The sequence below is a fragment of the Lithobates pipiens genome, unplaced genomic scaffold (genome assembly GCF_037356315.1).
Source record: "Lithobates pipiens isolate NorthernLeopardFrog02 unplaced genomic scaffold, aLitPip1_a1.2 Scaffold_18, whole genome shotgun sequence".
Lineage (NCBI taxonomy): Eukaryota > Metazoa > Chordata > Amphibia > Anura > Ranidae > Lithobates > Lithobates pipiens.
The window spans coordinates 555296245-555314766 of record NW_027507758.1 but is presented as its reverse complement, the minus strand read 5'-3'; the positions used below and the strand labels follow the sequence as shown (position 1 = coordinate 555314766).

Below are 18522 nucleotides of genomic sequence, written 5' to 3'. Positions count from 1 at the left end.
GGCTTAAAGTGGATGTAAACCCACTCTCATCAATTCTAAACTACTGTCATAGTGGTGATCTATAAGGATATACATGCTTCCTGCATGTATCTTTACCTGTCAAATGTCCCCCCTTTAGCTGTTTGAAACCCCAAAAAAGTCCAGATTCAGTGGGCGGGTCTGTTGTTCGGCGCTTCTTGGGCGGAGTCATGATGTCAGCAGACTCCTCGCCCACCTCTACACTCCCCTTGGCCAGAGCGTGCAGAAGAGGCAGAGCACGTTGTGGGTAAAAGCAGAGCGCGCTCACGGTCCCCTGTCACTTCAGTAAACACACATGACAGTGGGGGATGATCAGTGATGGGACAGCTGTCAGCACCAACCCCCCCGCATGCTTCCCCCCTCCCCGATGTCATTTCCCCCCCCTGTGTATTCATCCTCTGCCGCCCGTCCCCCCCGCCGTGCATTCCTCCTCCCCCCCTCGGCCACTGCCCTACACTGACACCGACCACTGCCCCACTGACACCGACCACTACCCCACTGACACCGTCCACTGCCCTACACTGACACCGACCACTGCCCTACACTGACACCAACCACTACGCCACTGACACTGTCCACTGCCCTACACTGACACCGACCACTACCCCACTGACACCGACCACTGCCCTACACTGACACCGACCACTGCCCCACTGACACCGACCACTACCCCACTGACACTGACCACTGCCCTACACTGACACCGACCACTGCCCTTCACTGACACCGACCACTACCCCACTGACACCGACCACTGCCCTACACTGACGCCGACCACTACCCCACTAACACCGACCACTGCCCTACATTGACACCGACCACTGCCCCACTGACACCGGCCACTGCACCACTGACATCTACCACTGCCCCACTGACACCGACCACTGCCCCACTGACACCTACCACTGCCCCACTGACACCTACCACTGCCCCACTGACACCGACCACTGCCCCACTGACACCGGCCACTGCACCACTGACATCTACCACTGCCCCACTGACACCGACCACTGCCCCACTGACACCTACCACTGCCCCACTGACACCGACCACTTCCCCACTGACACTGACCACTGCCCCACTGACACCTACCACTGCCCCACTGACACCGACCACTGCCACTGACACTGACCACTGCCCCACTGACACCTACCACTGCCCCACTGACACCGACCACTGCCACTGACACCGACCACTGCCGCACTGACACCTACCACTGCCCCACTGACACCGACCACTGCCCCACTGACACCGACCACTGCCACTAACACCTACCACTGCCCCACTGACACCGACCACTGCCCCATTGACACCGACCACTGCCCCGCTGACACCGGCCACTGCCCCACTGTCACCGGCCACTGCCCTACTGACACCTACCACTGCCCCACTGACACCTACCACTGACACCGGCCACTGCCCCACTAACACCGACCACTGCCACTGACACCAACCATTACCCCACTAACACCGACCACTGACCCACTGACACCGTCCACTGCCACTGACACCGACCACTGCCCCACTGACACCAACCACTACCCTACTGACACCAGCCACTACCCCACTGACACCGGCCACTACCCCACTGACACCAACCACTGACACCGTCCACTACCACTGACACCATCCACTGGCACCGACCAATGACACCGACCACTACCCCACTGACACCAACCACTACCCTACTGACTCTGTCCACTGCCCCACTGACTCTGACACCGACCACTACCCCACTGACACTGACCACTGCCCTACACTGACACCGACCACTGCCCTTCACTGACACCGACCACTACCCCACTGACACCGACCACTGCCCTACACTGACGCCGACCACTACCCCACTAACACCGACCACTGCCCTACATTGACACCGACCACTGCCCCACTGACACCGGCCACTGCACCACTGACATCTACCACTGCCCCACTGACACCGACCACTGCCCCACTGACACCTACCACTGCCCCACTGACACCTACCACTGCCCCACTGACACCGACCACTGCCCCACTGACACCGGCCACTGCACCACTGACATCTACCACTGCCCCACTGACACCGACCACTGCCCCACTGACACCTACCACTGCCCCACTGACACCGACCACTTCCCCACTGACACTGACCACTGCCCCACTGACACCTACCACTGCCCCACTGACACCGACCACTGCCACTGACACTGACCACTGCCCCACTGACACCTACCACTGCCCCACTGACACCGACCACTGCCACTGACACCGACCACTGCCGCACTGACACCTACCACTGCCCCACTGACACCGACCACTGCCCCACTGACACCGACCACTGCCACTAACACCTACCACTGCCCCACTGACACCGACCACTGCCCCATTGACACCGACCACTGCCCCGCTGACACCGGCCACTGCCCCACTGTCACCGGCCACTGCCCTACTGACACCTACCACTGCCCCACTGACACCTACCACTGACACCGGCCACTGCCCCACTAACACCGACCACTGCCACTGACACCAACCATTACCCCACTAACACCGACCACTGACCCACTGACACCGTCCACTGCCACTGACACCGACCACTGCCCCACTGACACCAACCACTACCCTACTGACACCAGCCACTACCCCACTGACACCGGCCACTACCCCACTGACACCAACCACTGACACCGTCCACTACCACTGACACCATCCACTGGCACCGACCAATGACACCGACCACTACCCCACTGACACCAACCACTACCCTACTGACTCTGTCCACTGCCCCACTGACTCTGTCCACTGCCCCACTGACTCCGTCCACTGCCCCACTGACACTGACAACGACCATCCCCTTTCCCAAAAGCACTGTGAAAAAATATATTTAAAAAATAAAACTCCACCCTCCCATCATTGTTAGAATAGTACAAAAAATAATTGTAAAAAATGTAATTAAAAAAATTTAATTGTAACAATTTATAAAAATAAAAAAATCCACTGGTCCCATTGACACCGGCCACTACCCCACTGACACCGGCCACTACCCCAGTGACACCAACCACTGCCCCACTGACACCGTCCACTGCTACTGACACCATCCACTGGCACCAACCAATGACACCGACCACTACCCCACTGACACCGACCACTGACACCAACCACTACCCCACTGTCACTGACTCTGTCCACTGCCCCACTGACTCCGTCCACTGCCCCACTGACTCCGGCCACTACCACACTGACACCAACCACTGCCCCACTGACACCATCCACTGCCACTGACACCATCCACTGGCACCGACCAATGACACCGACCACTACCCCACTGACACCGACCACTGACACCAACCACTACCCCACTGACACTGACTCTGTCCACTGCCCCACTGACTCCGTCCACTGCCCCACTGACTCCGTCCACTGCCCCACTGACACTGACACCAACCACCCCCTTTCCCAAAAGCACTGTGAAAAAATATATTTAAAAAAATAATACCCCACCCTCCCATCATTGTTAGAATAGTACAAAAATAAATTGTAAAAAAAATAAAAATAAAAAATGTAATTGTAAAAATTTATAAAAATAAAAAAAATCCACTGGTCCCAAAAACCCTTTTGAAAAAAAAAAAATGAAATTGTAAAATAAAAAAAATAATCTGACACTGTCCACTATCCTGACACCATCCTACATGTACTACCCACCACTGTACACCCCACGTCCCTGTGATTTGCACTGCATTGCTGTTCAGATCACATGCAATGTCTGTGCGATGTGATTTAGGCCATACAAACTGTATGGCTGAAATCGCATCACATTTGGACCAAACTCACACAGGACCCTTTTTTTGGTCCGCACCAGAATCGCATTGGATGTTCACACCTATGCGATCCGATTCATGTCCTAACTGTCAGTTCGCAGTGCGATATACAAGCTGATATGGGAGCGTCGTTAACATTGTATGACACTCCCCAGCAGTTCGCATATGGCAGTGTGAACTGCTGTGCAAGTCGGATGCGATGTGGGAACCCGCAGTGGATTCGCATGGTTCCCGAATCGCAGCCTTAGTGGGAGCAGTCAGGTGACATTTGTAGGCTGTATGCTTTGGGGCTCGGTTCACACTGGTGCAATGGGGGAACCCTGTGATTCCACTGCGGGTTTGTACATCGCATCCGACTCGAACAGCAGTTCACACTGGGTCCATGTACTGCTCTAGGGTTCATTAAATTAAAAAATATGCTGGTGACCTTAAAATTAGTTTCCTGTTATCCTAATATGTATACAATAGTTTTGCAGACCCTGGTCTACTCCACGACCACTACGCCATTATTTAGCTTATTTACAGGCAATTTTTATCGGAAGAGGGATAACGCTTCATCTTCATGATGAATGGAATGTATTGGAGGGATAATATATCAATGCAGATCAGCTAACTAAAAATAAAGCTTTGTGCATTCCTGGTCCTCTGATCTGTGGGCTTTTACTGACATGGTGTGTCCTGTAAGACCTCTGTTCATCATAGATATGAATGGAGATGAGTGCCTAGCCTATCAGTAATATTGACAGAAATGACCCACATAAAATGAGCAATGAGGTTCTTTACCTGCACGTACCTCCCGATGTAAGTAAACATGGTTATCCAACTGTAAAATTTGAAACATTTTGTTAACTGTAAATTGTTTATTGCTCATAAGTATTTTAACAAAGTAAGATTACCAGGGTCAATGGCACTACATCCCAGCAAAAATATTCAATTAGAGAAAAGCAAAAGGGAAGGGACTTTATAGGTACCAAAATTAACTCCACAGAATATTATATGATAAAATATATACATTTTATTACAATATAAGCATGATTAAAAGACACACTCATTTAATAGCATTGAATATAAAACCATAATAGAGTATCCACGTGTCCTGGATACATGTGCAGTATTTCTAGCTTTACATGTTTCGCCATACAATGGCTTCTTCAGAAGACTTAAGGTGATACTAAAGCTTCTTTTTTTGAAATAACAAACATGTCATACTTACCTCCACTGTGCAGCTCGTTTTGCACAGAGTTGCCCCGAACTTCCCATTCTGGGGTCCCCGGCGGCTCCTCCCTACATTAGCTAACCCCCTAGGAGAAGCCTCTCCCAAGGGGGTTACCTTGCAGGCGCACTACTGAGTAATTCATTGGGCGTCCATAGAAGCACGAATGTTTGACTCGGCCCCCCCCCCCCCCCCCGGCGCCCCGTCATTGGATTTTATTGACAGCAGCAGGAACCAATGGCTGCTCTGCTATCAATGTATTTAATCAAAGCTGGGACTCCATGGGGAGAAGGACGGCATGTCTCCGCCGAAGAAGAATTCGGGTCTCAGGTAAGTAAAACGGGGAGCTGGGGGGGGGGGGGGGGGCGATGACCGCTAGGTGTTTTTTCACCTTAATGCATAGCACTGAAGTCCTCTTCCACTCCTCCATGACAACATCATGGAGCTGGTGGATGTTAGAGACCTTGTGCTCCTCTACCTTCCATTTGAGGGTGCCCCACAGATGCTCAATAGGGTTTATGTCTGGAGACATTCTTGGCCAGTCCATCCCTCAGCTTCTTTAGCAAGACTGTTGGGAAATGTTCCATCCGCTGGTAATATCTGTCTTTTGGCGTGCAGTACTGAGGTCCACCAACAGGTGTCTCCTGGCAGTTTGGAACTGTTAGTAGAGCTTTTCCCTGCTGATGTTATGTCCTCTTAGGGATGCAGTACTGGCATCCACGAGTGGATGCATCTTGGTAGTGTGGAACAGACAGCACCTCCTGCAATCAGGTGTCACTTGAGGCCAATCACAGGCCTATAAATACCCGGCAAGCACTCACATGTTTGCCTTGGTTTTGTCCTTGAGCCCTGACCTGCATCCTGTTATCCTGATCCTGAACCTTGATTCCTGCATCCTGAACCTGTTGTACCTGATCCTGTCTATTCCTGCATCCCTGGAACCTTGTCCTGCAACCTAATCCCTTTCTCCTTTTCCCCCCATCTGCTGACCTCCTGTTTATGACCCTGGCCTGGCTTGGCTATGATTCTGGTATCCCCTTTGTTATATATACTGATTTTTTGTCACTGTTATTTGGTTTCCTCACTTTGTTTGGTATTGGTGGTGTATTCACATTATATGCATTTATCTTAATAAAATCACTTACTTTCACCTACTAATGTTTGGTTTACTCTGTCGCAGTCACACAGTTCTTGTCACATCCGGTTTATGACAAAGACAGTGCTCGTCTTGGAGGTGTGTTTGGGGTCATTCTCATATTGGAATACTGCCCTGCGACCCAGATTATGCTCTGCTTCAGTATGTCGCAGTATATGTTGGCATTCATGGTTCCCTCAATGAACTGTAGCTCCCCAGTGGCGGCAGCACTCATGCAGCCCCAGACCATGACACTCCCACCACCATTCTTAACTGTAGGCAAGACACACTTGTCTTTGACTCCTCACCTGGTTGCGCGTGACACCATCTGGACCAAATACGTTTATCTTGGTCTCATCAGAGCACAGGACATGGTTCCAGTAATGCATGTCCTTAGTCTGCTTGTATTCAGCAAACTGTTTGCGGGCTTTCTTGTAAATCATCTTTAGAAGAGGCTTCATTCTGGGATGACAGCCATGCAGACCTATTTGATGCAGTGTGCAGTGTATGGTCTGAGCACCGATAGGCTGACCTCCCACCCCTTCAACCTCTGCAGCAATGCTGGCAGCACTCATACGTCTATTCCCCAAAGACAACCTCTAGATATGACGCTGAGCATGTGCACTCAACTTATTTGATCAACCATGGTGAGGCCTGTTCTGAGTGGAACCTGTCCTGTTAAACCGCTGTATGGTCTTGGCCACCATGCTGCAGCTCAGTTTAAGGGTCTTGGCAATCTTCTTATAGCCTAGGCTATCTTTAAGTAGAGCAACATTTTTTTTTTTTTTTTAAGATCCTCAGAGAGTTCTTTCCCATGAGGTGCCATGTTGAACTTCCAGTGACCAGTATGAGAGAGTGCGAGCGATAACACCAAATTTAACACACCTGCTCCCCATTCAAACCTCAGACCTTGTAACACTAATGAGTCACATGACACCAGGAGGGAAAATGGCTAATTGGACCCAATTTGGACATTTTCACTTAGGGGCGTACTCACTTTTGTTGCCAGCGAATTGGACATTAATGGCTGCGTGTTGAGTTATTTTGAGGGAACAGCAAATTTACACTGTTAGACAAGCTTTGTACTCACTGCTTTACATTGCAGCAAAGTGTTATCTCTTCAGTGTTGTCACATGAAAAGATATAATAAAATATTTACAAACATGTGAGGGTGTACTTACTTTTGTGAGATACAGTGCGTGTATATAGCATCACTTGATTAAGGAAGATTTGAAAATCTCCCAATGCTAAGGTCTCACATTGCCTTCTGTGCCAGTGACCACCCAGTCCATCCAGATATACATCCTCATACCATAAAGAAAGAGGGAATAGAAGACTGTGGCATTGAATACCAGGGATGCTGGTATGGTCAGTCTTTGGCCTGATGGTTGGTCTTTGGCCTGATCTAGCTTCCACCCCTTATTTGAGGTTTTAAGAGAGAGTCTCTATGGGTATTATTGAATGAACAAGGCATGGCAAGACTACATTCATCAAAGAACAATAGTGGCCAAAACTAAACCTGAACAGGAATAAAAATTGTGGCTAAACAACGTGTATGAAATCTTAAGATGACCAATTGGCATTCTTTTTATTTTTTTATTTGGATTTCCTAGTGGGGGCCCTTGCGTGCTATTTGGGGGCAGGATGCTTTGTGGTAGAGCTGCCTAGGTTCAGTTATAACGTTTCATCCACTTTCCTGGATCTTGGTCAAGCACCTCTTATGAAATTTATTTTTGGTAGAAGAGTTAGAACTGTTAGCAAACTAATGGTATTGTTTTAAAATTGTAATTTGTATTGCTTTTTAAACATTTATTTTACAAAACCAACAACCATGCACTCCAGTCTCTCTTTACAATTACAATTAATTGTCAAAGTGATTACAAAGCTTCCAAAATATAATTATCCAATTTTAATTATCTAATGATATTGCTAACTTACAGATGGATGTAAACTGTCTTCAAAATCTTCTTCCGGTAAACTACTGGATATTTGCCATAAAGGCAGGCATATAATAATGTACACAATTGATGATAGCACAGTCATTCCGCTTAAGATTGCTGAAACAACACAGAAAACAATTCTAGAGTATCATAGTAATGTAAAAGAAAATTGGCACAGTTACATAAAGAAACAGTTCAGCTGAATGGTATTTTATATTGCTGATTGGTTACTGATTGATAAAATTACCTACCATCAATTTTGAGATCTTGGCTCCATAACCATCCTTCTTAGACAAGGGAGAAATTAACTCACCATATAATGAGTAAACCACATTTCCAGTTAGACGATTCCATGAATTAAATTTTTTTTCATTTGTCTGAATATATATATATATATATATATATATATATATATTTCTTTATTATTATTATTACAATTTTTTTTTAGCAGATACTCTAGAGAATATATATAACAATATATATACAGTGTCTTGCAAAAGTATTCACCCCCTGGCTTTTTACCAATTTTGTTACATTATACAGCCTTTGGTACAATGTTTTTTTTTTTATCTGAATTATATGTGCTGGATCAGAATACAATAGTCTAAGTTGGTGAAGTAAAATTAGAAAAATATATACATAAAACAATTTTTTCAGAAATTAACAGATAATTGGCATGTGCGTATGTAGTCACCCCCTTTGTTATGAAGCCCATAAAAAGCTCTGGTGCAACCAATTACCTTCAGAAGTCACATAATTAGTGAAAAGATGTCCACCTGTGTGCAATCTAAGTGTGACGTGATCTGTCATTACATATACACACCTTTTTGAAAAGCCCCAGAGGCTGCAACACCTAAGCAAGAGGCATCACTAACCAAACACTGCCATGAAGACCAAGTAACTCTCCAAACAAGTAAAGGACAATGTTGTTGAGAAGTACAAGTCAGGTTTAAATATCCAAATCTTTGATGATCCCTAGGAGCACCATCAAATCTATCATAACCAAATGGAAAGAACATGGTACAACAGCAAACCTGCCAAGAGACGGCTGCACACCAAAACTTATGGACCAGGCAAGGAGGGCATTAATCAGAGAGGCAGCACAGAGACCTAAGGTAACCCTGGAGGAGCTGCATAGTTCCATAGCAGAGACCTGTATCTGTACATAGGATGACAATAAGCCGTACGCTCCATTGAGTTGGGCTTTGTGGCAGAGTGGTGAGAAGAAATCCATTACTTTCAGCAAAAAACAAAATGGCACGTTATGAGTTTGCGAAAAGGCATGTGGGAGACTCTCAAAATGTATGGAGGAAGGTGCTCTGGTCTGATGAGTCTAAACTTTTTTGCCATCAAAAAAAACGCTATGTCTTGCGCAAACCCAACACATCACATCACCCAAAGAACACCATTGGGGATGTTTTTCAGTTGGGACTGGGAAAAAACTGGTCAGAGTTGAGGGAAAGATGGATGGTGCTAAATACAGGGATATTCATGAGCAAAACCTGTACCTCTCTGTGTGGGATTTGAGGCTAGGACGGAGGTTCACTTTCCAGCAGGACAATGACCCCAAACACATTGTTAAAACAACACTTGAGTGGTTTAAGGGGAAACATGTAAATGTGTTGGAATGGCCTAGTCAAAGCCCAGACCTCAATCCAATAGAAAATCTGTGGTCAGACTTAAAGATTGCTGTTCACAAGTGCAAACCATCCAACTTGAAGGAGCTGGAGCAGTTTTACAAGGAGGAATAGGCAAAAATCCCAGTGGTAAGATGTGGCAATCTCATAGAGACTTATCCAAAGCGAGCTGTGATAGCAGCAAAAGGTGACTCTACAAAGTATTTACTTTAGGGGGGTGAATAGTTATGCACATTGATTTTTCTGCTATTTTGTCCTATTTGTTGTTTGCTTCACAATATAAAAAAAACGTCTTCAAAGTTGTGGGCATGTTCTGTAAATGATGCAAATCCTCAAACAATTCATGTTAATTCCAGGTTGTGAGGCAACAAAACATGCCAAGGGGGTGAATACATTTGCAAGGCACTATGTGTGTGTGTATACGTGTGTGTGTGTATGTGTGTGTGTGTGTGTGTGTATATATATATATATATATATATATAATCTCTCTATCGGGTGAAATAAGTATTGAGCACCTCACTATTTTCCTAGGTAAATATATTTCTAAAGGTGACATGAAATTTTCACCACATGTCGGTAACAATCCATGTAATCAATACATACAAAGAAACCAAACACATAAGTTCAGAAATTAAGTTATGTGTAATACAATGGAATGACACAGGGAAAAAGTATTGAACACACAAACTGAAATATATTTAAGATTAGGTACAAAATCCTTTGTTGGTAATGACGGCTTCAAGACGCCTCCTGTATGGAGAAACTAGTCGTATGCGTTGCTCAGGTGTGATTTTGGTCCATTCTTCCACACAGTCTTCAAATCTCGAAGTTTCCATGGGCTTTTTCTATGAACTCTGATCTTTAGTTCTTTCCATAGATTTTCTATTGGATTAAAGCTAGGGAATTGGCTAGTCCATTCTAGCAGCCGTACTTTCTTTCTTTGAAACCAATTGAGAGTTTTCTTGGTTTTGTGTTTGGGATCATTGTCTTACTGAAATGTCCACCCTCATTTCATCTTCATCATCCTGGTAGATGGCAGCAGATTTGTATCAAGAATGTCTTGGTACATTTTTTCCATTCATCCTTCCTTTAATGACATGAAGTTTGCCAGTACCGTATGCTGAAAAACAGTCCCACACCATGATGTCTCCACCTCCAAACCTCACTGTTGGTATGGGGGTGTTTTTGGGGTGATGTGCAGTGCCATTTGACCTCCAAACATGATGTGTATTACGACATCCAAAGAGTTCATTTTTGGTCTCATCTGACCAGACTATATTGTCCCAGTATTTCACAATCTTGTCTAAATGTTGTGGAGCAAACTTTAAACGAGCTTTAACATGCTTATTTTTCAGCAATGGAGCCTTGCGTAATGAGTGTACCTACAAGCCATGGCGGTTGAGTGCATTACTTATTGTTTTCTTTGAAACAATTGTACCTATTAATTCCAGGTCTTTCTGAAGCTCTCCACAAATGGTCCTTGGCTCTTGGACAACTCTTCTGATAATTCTTTTCACTTCTCTGTCAGAAATCTTGCAAGGAGCACCTGCTTGTGGCTGGTTTATGGTGAAAATATGTTCTTTCCATTTCTGGATTATGGCCCCAACAGTGCTCACTGGAACATTCTGGAGTTTAGAAATCATTCTGTAATCAATTGCATCAGTATGTTTTACAACAATAAGGTTGCAAAGGTCTTGAGAGAGCTCTTTGCTTTTACCCATAATGACATGTTTATTGTGTGACACCTTGGTAATGAAACAAACATGTTTTATAGGCCATCAGTTGAAACTGAACCAGCTGATATTAATTTGCACTGACAAGGGGCATGATTGCTTCATAATTACTGATATATTTCAGCTGGCGTCTTGGCTTTCCATGCCTTTTTGCACCTCCGTTTCTTTATGTGTTCAATACTTTTTCCCTGTGTTACACATTTTATTCCACTTTTTATACTGACCATAAAAATCAGGACTACTCAGCCCTGACCACTGTGGTCAGAGTATGTCCCCGCATCATACGCTGCTGCTCCCTCTGCTCTCCTTTCTCTTCCCTCACCCCCTCCTTCCTGCCTTTCATCTCCCTCTCTGTGTCTCTCTCTGCCCTGCCGCTATTCTTGAAAAAAAAGGTACAATGGTCACTGTCAGCCCCTTTATTAGAGGCTGGCATAGCACACTATGTAAGTAGTTTTCAAAAATGAGCATTCTAAATACTGAATTTGAGCTGTCTTCAGGACGTTCACTTGACTCACGGTTGCTGTACAGCTACGAGTCAGAGCTTCAGCGGAGGAGACGAGCGGCAATGTGATCTCCCCGGCTGTTGACAGAGGGAGATCAGGGCTCCTCCCACACAAGACATCCATTGGAGCTGTAAAGAATCCAAAAGTCATGTGACCAGCCTGAAGACAGCTCAAATTCAGTATTTAGAATGCTTGTTTTTGAAAACTACTTACATAGTGTGCTATCCCAACCTCTAATAGAGGGGCTGGCATAGTCTTAAATAAATGGGTTAACAAACCCTTTAAGATACAGTGCCCATCAGTGCGGCCTATCAGTGTCCATTAGTGCCGCCCCATTAGCACACATCAGTGAAGGAGAAAAATTACTTATTTACACAATTTACTGACAGAAACTATGAAAAACTGTTTTTTTATTTTAAAATTGTCAGTTTTTTCCTTTTTCCTTTTTTTTCTCTGTAAAAAATAAAAAACCCAGCAGTGATTAAATACCACCAAAAGAAAGCTCTATTTGTGTGAAACAAAGGATACAAATCTATTTAGGTACAGTGTTGCATGACCAGGCAATGTCATTCAAAGAGCGCAGAAAGCTGAAAATTGGCCTGGGCAGGAAGGGGGTGAAGGTGCCTAGTAGGCAAGTGGTTGTAAACCCTTGTTTTTTTGATAAAAAAACAAACATGCCTATACCTACTAGCTCTGTGCAATCATTTTTCACAGAGCAGCCCCAATCCTCTTCTGGGTTGCCCCGCTGGCGCTCCAGGCTCCTCTTCTCCATTGGGTGCCCCCACGAAAAGCCATTTTCCATGGGGGCACCCATGCAGGCTTGTTCCTGAGTCCCAATACTGCGTCCACTGATATAGACAGTGGAACTCATTGCTGGATTGGGCCTGAGGTAAGAAAAGGGGGGGGTAAAGTAAAGTTATTATTTTGTGGTCTGCTGGTTACTGAGTTGTAGCTACAACTAGGACTTTTTTTTTTTTTATCTTTTTTATTGAGTTTTCAAAGGCATACAAATTGCCCACGCAGGGGCCAAACATTACCCACGCAGGGCAAGCCTCCAAATGCGGCAACCGGCCACATAAGGACACATTCTCATAACATACAGTCTGTTCCTGATGCAGCAACAGGCCGCAGCAGGGCAACGTAAAACAAACACAACCTTAACTAGCTATACCCCAATGTGGGGAGAGGGTATTACAGGAGGTTTTTTGCTAAGTGTTATACATACAGGATAGAATATCATAGTAACAATTGGGTCAACCTATTGTCCCACTATGACCTTAATGAAGAATTATGGATTAAACACTACATGCGGGCAACCCCTGCTCGAGTAGGTGGCCTTATAGAGGGGTAAACTAGCATTCACCAGGTTTTTCCAGAATTTAATAGAGGGGGGAGACGATTGCTTCCATGTCATGGTGATGGCCTTTCGTGCATAATACAATAACAAGGATATAAGTGTTTTCCTAGCTCTGAGGATCGACATCTGCTCCACTAGCCCCAGCAGGCAATATTTAGGGTCATAAGGGATACTAATCTTAGTAGTCTTGCCGATCACCAGACCCTCCTTCCAGTAACCTTCAATCGCTGGACAAGTCCAGAAAATGTGAATGAAGTCTCCTGGCTGATAGGAGCATCGCCAGCACGCCGAGGAATGCGTCGGCGACATCTGATGCAATCTGTGGGGCGTATAGTGGGCCCTGTGAACAATTTTGTATTGGACCAGTTTGTCCCTGGCTGATACCAAAGGGGAGAATGGAAGGTCCCAAACCTCCCTCCAGTCGTCGTCATCTAACTCCGGTATGTCCCCCACCCATTTCCTGCGGAGGGAGGACAGCTCGGGGACGGCAGCAACCAGCAGGGACCCATAAATCTGAGACATGGGTTTCTCCAGGTCTTTTACCCGGAGGATGGATTCAAGCTCAGAGTATTCTAACACAACCGGTTGACCTAAAAATTGACATCGATATGCATGAGCTATTTGGAGATATCGAAAATGGGCCCACGCTGGCACATTAAATTTAGTGCGTAATATATGAAAGGGAGTATGTTCCCCGTTAGTGATGACATGTTCAAGAGTCAGTATTTTACATTTAACCCAGGCCTGCGGGTCCGGGATGGTATTGAACTGCGGGAGGTTAGGATTCAGCCACAAGGGGGTGTGGGGAGACCAGGAGTTCGGCAGGGATGCCCTCAGCGCCTCCCCCACCCTCCACGCCCTGATAGTGGTGCGCATAGAAGGGGTGAGGCAGTGAGGCGTTTTTAGCCCCCTGAATATCAACCCCCTCAAGGCCTCCAGTGACCCCACTATAGCTGCCTCCAGGACCGTTGCAGCATTGGTCAGGTCCGGTCGCAACCACCAGTGGGCGGTTACGAGCTGAGTAGCTAAGAAATATTTGTGGCAATCAGGAAGAGCCAACCCCCATTACCCACAGGCCTGGTGAGAGTGGTGTATCTGAATCTAGGGGACTTGGGGCCCCAAATGAAGGAGAGGAAAAGTTGCTTCAGGGAGTTAAAGAAGGTTTTAGTCAGCCATTGCGGAGAGTTCCCAAAAATATACGTAAGTTTGGGGAGAATCTTCATTTTTAGAGAATTTGCAACGGGTGGCAAGTCACAATCTGCAACTTTTGGCAGGTGACGTGGTAACATGTTATACCTACCTCCACTATGCAGCTTGTTTTTCACAGAGAGGCCCTGAACCTGATCTTCTGGGGTCCCTCGGTGGAGTTCTCACCTTCATGCGAGCTCCCTCGCATTGTGAGGAGTGCTAGCGGGTGCGCTACTGTGATACAGCTGGCAGCCATAGCCACTCGCTGTATAACTCGGCCCCGCCCCCAGCACACCGCGTCATTGGATGTGATTGACAGCAGCGCGAGCCAATGGCAGGGCTGCTTTCAATCCATCCACTGTAATCAATCAACGGCCAGGATGATCGGCGAAGAGGATGTCGGGGGCGAGCGTGGGACTTTCCAGTGGTCAGGTAAGTAAAATGGGGGGGCTGGGGGGGCCGGCATTGTCAGATGTTTTTTCACCTTAATGCATAGAATGCATTAAGGTGAAAAAACTTTTACCTTTACAACCCCTTTAAGTTTTGGTATTGATTTTTGTAGTTGTGAATTGTTATTGGCCGCAACAACTATTCATTTTAAGTTTTGTAGAACCCAGTCTTCCTGGGGGGTTTTAGGGTATACATGTTCCCATGCAGAAGGTTATAGTACTTTTTGGATAACATTTTAAATTGTTTTAATTATCTGTGGATCGTATCAATACCGTATGTCTTTTCAATATTATCATTTTTTGGGGTTTTTACTAATACAGTTTATATTGTTTTCAAGCATAATTTAATTGTAGTAATTTAGTGGGGAAAGTTTCTCTTTAGTAGATACCTTTTGCAATGTTTCTATTGTGTAAGCCTCAGGTGGAATGATAATTGACATTTACACCTGTCTAATTTTATCTACGGCTGTCTATGAATGTCCATTGCAGGCACAACCTTCCATATTTTCATTGAGCCTACATGGCAACAAACTGTATTAAATAAGTCCCCCTCCATCAAGTAGATTTATCAGTATTCTGTAGATGCATAAAGAAATAAAATAAATAAGATAACAAATGACAAAGGAATATAATAACAAAGGACAAAGCTGACTATTTGCTATGCTGCCTTGCAGATAGTTTGGACATCACAGACTATTTATTATTATTCCTGTTGCCATTATTTTTACCCATATAATAAAACAGTACTCACTTGTTTTGTGTCTTCTGCTGTTCTTTGCTCACATGGTCCTCGTGTGACAGTGACAGTAACTGTATAGAGTGGAATTAATTAAATCAGAAGCAGATAACTGAAAAAAAAAATGTATGCAATGTTTGCTGAATCGTCACAGCATCAGGAATTTACCTTGTGGAGTGTTCTGTACATTTCAGAAAAGGGTGTACCACTACATCATTTGGTTCAGGGGCACAACTAGGGAAGGGCTGCAAAGGACAATTGCTCAAAAGACTGTGAAGGCAAAAGCAATATTACAAATTCAACGAAGAGTTAAAGAAGAAAACTGGAACACAGGAAGAAGGGTTGTCAGAATGAGGGCAACTTTTCTGTGTTGCCATGAATAGAGATGTTGTAGATTTCAACTGCTTTGTGTGTCTGCAGAAGAAGAGAATGGTCTGCAAAAAGCTTAATTTGCTATTGCAGGACAAAAACTGGGTGGAACAAGACTACGGATTTTCCGACGGGAATTGTTGCATGTCCGGCTGTTGGCGTAAAATCCGACCGTGTGTACGCTCCATCGAACAATTGTTGTTGGACTTTCCGCGGACAACTGTTGGCTAGCATGTATTCAAATTTTCCGCCAACAAATGTGTGTTGTTGGATTTTCCAATCGTGTGTACACAAGTTCGTCGGACAAAAGTACAAAGTACAAACACACATTCTCGGAAGCAGAAGTGGTTGGTCTTGTAAACTAGCGTTCATAATGGAGAATTCATGACGTGGCAAATTATGAAATCTCCAAATGCAGCGCTCAATTCTCTTTAATGGGATAATAATGAAGCTGCTTTGCTGGTGATACTGATGGAGTTATTGCAAACAAATTTTCAAAGGCTTTTTTTTTCTAGTGATATCAAGAACAATATTATTATGGTATTTATTAATTTTTTTTATTTGGGCAAGTTACCACAAAACCATTATCCCCTAGTTTATAAGATCAAAGCTACAACTATGTTGGAGTCCCTTGTTAATTTTACATTATATGTTTTAAAATGAAACTGCCTACTCCCAAACTGTCATTTGAAGAAAAACACATAGTCAAATATTATTCTCCACAATTTTTTTATTGTGAATTAAAAAACAAAATTAGACATGCTATCTGCCAATAGAACTAGAACCAAAAAGTGCATTCTATGCATCCAAAAATATAGAAAATATACCAAATCATATTTATTATTCAACCAAAAAAATTATGTCAAATCAATAACTCCAAGGCCAATAATAAATAACACGTTATCTCTTCCCATTCTGCAACATGTCTGGTTGACGAACGGCCGTCCAGAAACGAAATGAAAAGCATGAAATGAGAAGCACAAACTGAAAAGCGCTAAATGAAAAACACGAAAAAGAAAAGCACGAACCAACACTCACTAAAGAGCTGAAAAAACACGTAGTACGTCACTACGTTTGTAATTGTTGGCCAACATTTGTGTGACGGCGTGTATGCAAGACAAGTTTGAGTCAAAAACCTTTGGACAAAATTCCACGGTTTTGTTGGCGGAAAGTTAGATCGTGTGTACGAGGTATATGAGAAAATAAAGACTTGGGTAAGATAGATATCACATTAACCACTTGACATCAACCTTACATGACCAGGCAATTTTTGGCGATATGGCACTGCGCTAATTAACTGACAATTGTGCAATCGTGCAATGTTGAACCCAAATACAATTTATGTTATTTTCCCCCACAAATAGAGCTTTCTTTTGATGGTATTTGATCACCTCTGCGGTTTATATTTTTTGCGCAATAAACAAAAAGAGACAGACAATTTTGAATTTTTTTTTTTTTTTCTGCTATTAAACATATCCAATAATTTTTTTTTTTTTAAATCACATTTCTTTATAAATTTAAGCCAATATACATCCTGCTACATATGTTTGGTAAAAAAAAATCCTAATAAGCATGTATTCGTCGCGTGCACAAAAGTTATAGCGCCTACAAATTATGGTATATACAGTATCTCACAAAAGTGAGTACAACCCTCACTTTTTTAGTAAATATTTTATTACATCTTTTCATGTGACAACACTGAAGAAATTACACTTTGATACAATGTACAGCTTGTATAACAATGTAAATTTGCTGTCCCCTCAAAACAACTCAACAGAAATTAACCACTTCAGCCCAGGAAGATTTTACCCCGTTAACGACCAGAGCATTTTTTGCGATTCGCCACTGCGTCGATGTAACTGACAATCGAGCGGTCATGCGACATTTGTACCCAAACAAAATTGACATCCTTTTTTTCCCACAAATAGAGCTTTCTTTTGGTGGTATTTGATCAATTCTGTGGTTTTTATTTTTTGCGCTATAAACAAAAAAAGAGCGTTGATTTAGAAAATAAAGCAATATTTTTTACTTTTTGCTATGATAAATATCTCCAAAAAATATATAAAACAAAAATCGCAATAACTGTATATTGATTGGTTTGTGCAAATTTTATAGCATCTACAAAATAGGGGATAGATTTATTTAATTTTTATTATTAATTTTGTTTTTGCGTTTTTTCTCGGAACTGCGACAATGAGCGGACAGATCGGACACTTTTTGACACGATTTTGAGACCATTGACATTTATACAGAGATCAGAGCTAAAAATAGCCACTGATTACTGTGTAGATGTCACTGGCAGGGAAGGGGTTAAACACTAGGGTGCGATCAAGTGTTCGCCCTTTTGCGCATCAGTGCCATTCTGCTAACGTACATTGGCGTGCAGCGGTCGGGAAGCGGTTATTGTCTAAACCACTGGCAACAAAAGTGATTGAAAAGTGAAT

The 18522-nt window shown here is 44.3% G+C and overlaps 1 protein-coding gene across 1 annotated transcript in view; it reads right to left on the bottom strand.

Moving 5' to 3' along the window:
• LOC143988964 (adhesion G protein-coupled receptor F5-like) overlaps positions 1–15837 on the bottom strand; it is an 84594-nt gene extending 68757 nt beyond the window's left edge. Inside the window, exons 1-3 of the mRNA XM_077488924.1 lie at positions 15725–15837; positions 8105–8223; positions 4602–4641 (exon numbers count right to left, since the gene is read on the bottom strand). Coding sequence (XP_077345050.1) covers positions 4602–4641; positions 8105–8209 — 145 coding nt within the window. The 5' untranslated portion in view covers positions 8210–8223; positions 15725–15837. The remainder of the gene's footprint in view (positions 1–4601; positions 4642–8104; positions 8224–15724) is intronic.
• Between the last annotated feature and the right edge of the window lie 2685 nt (positions 15838–18522).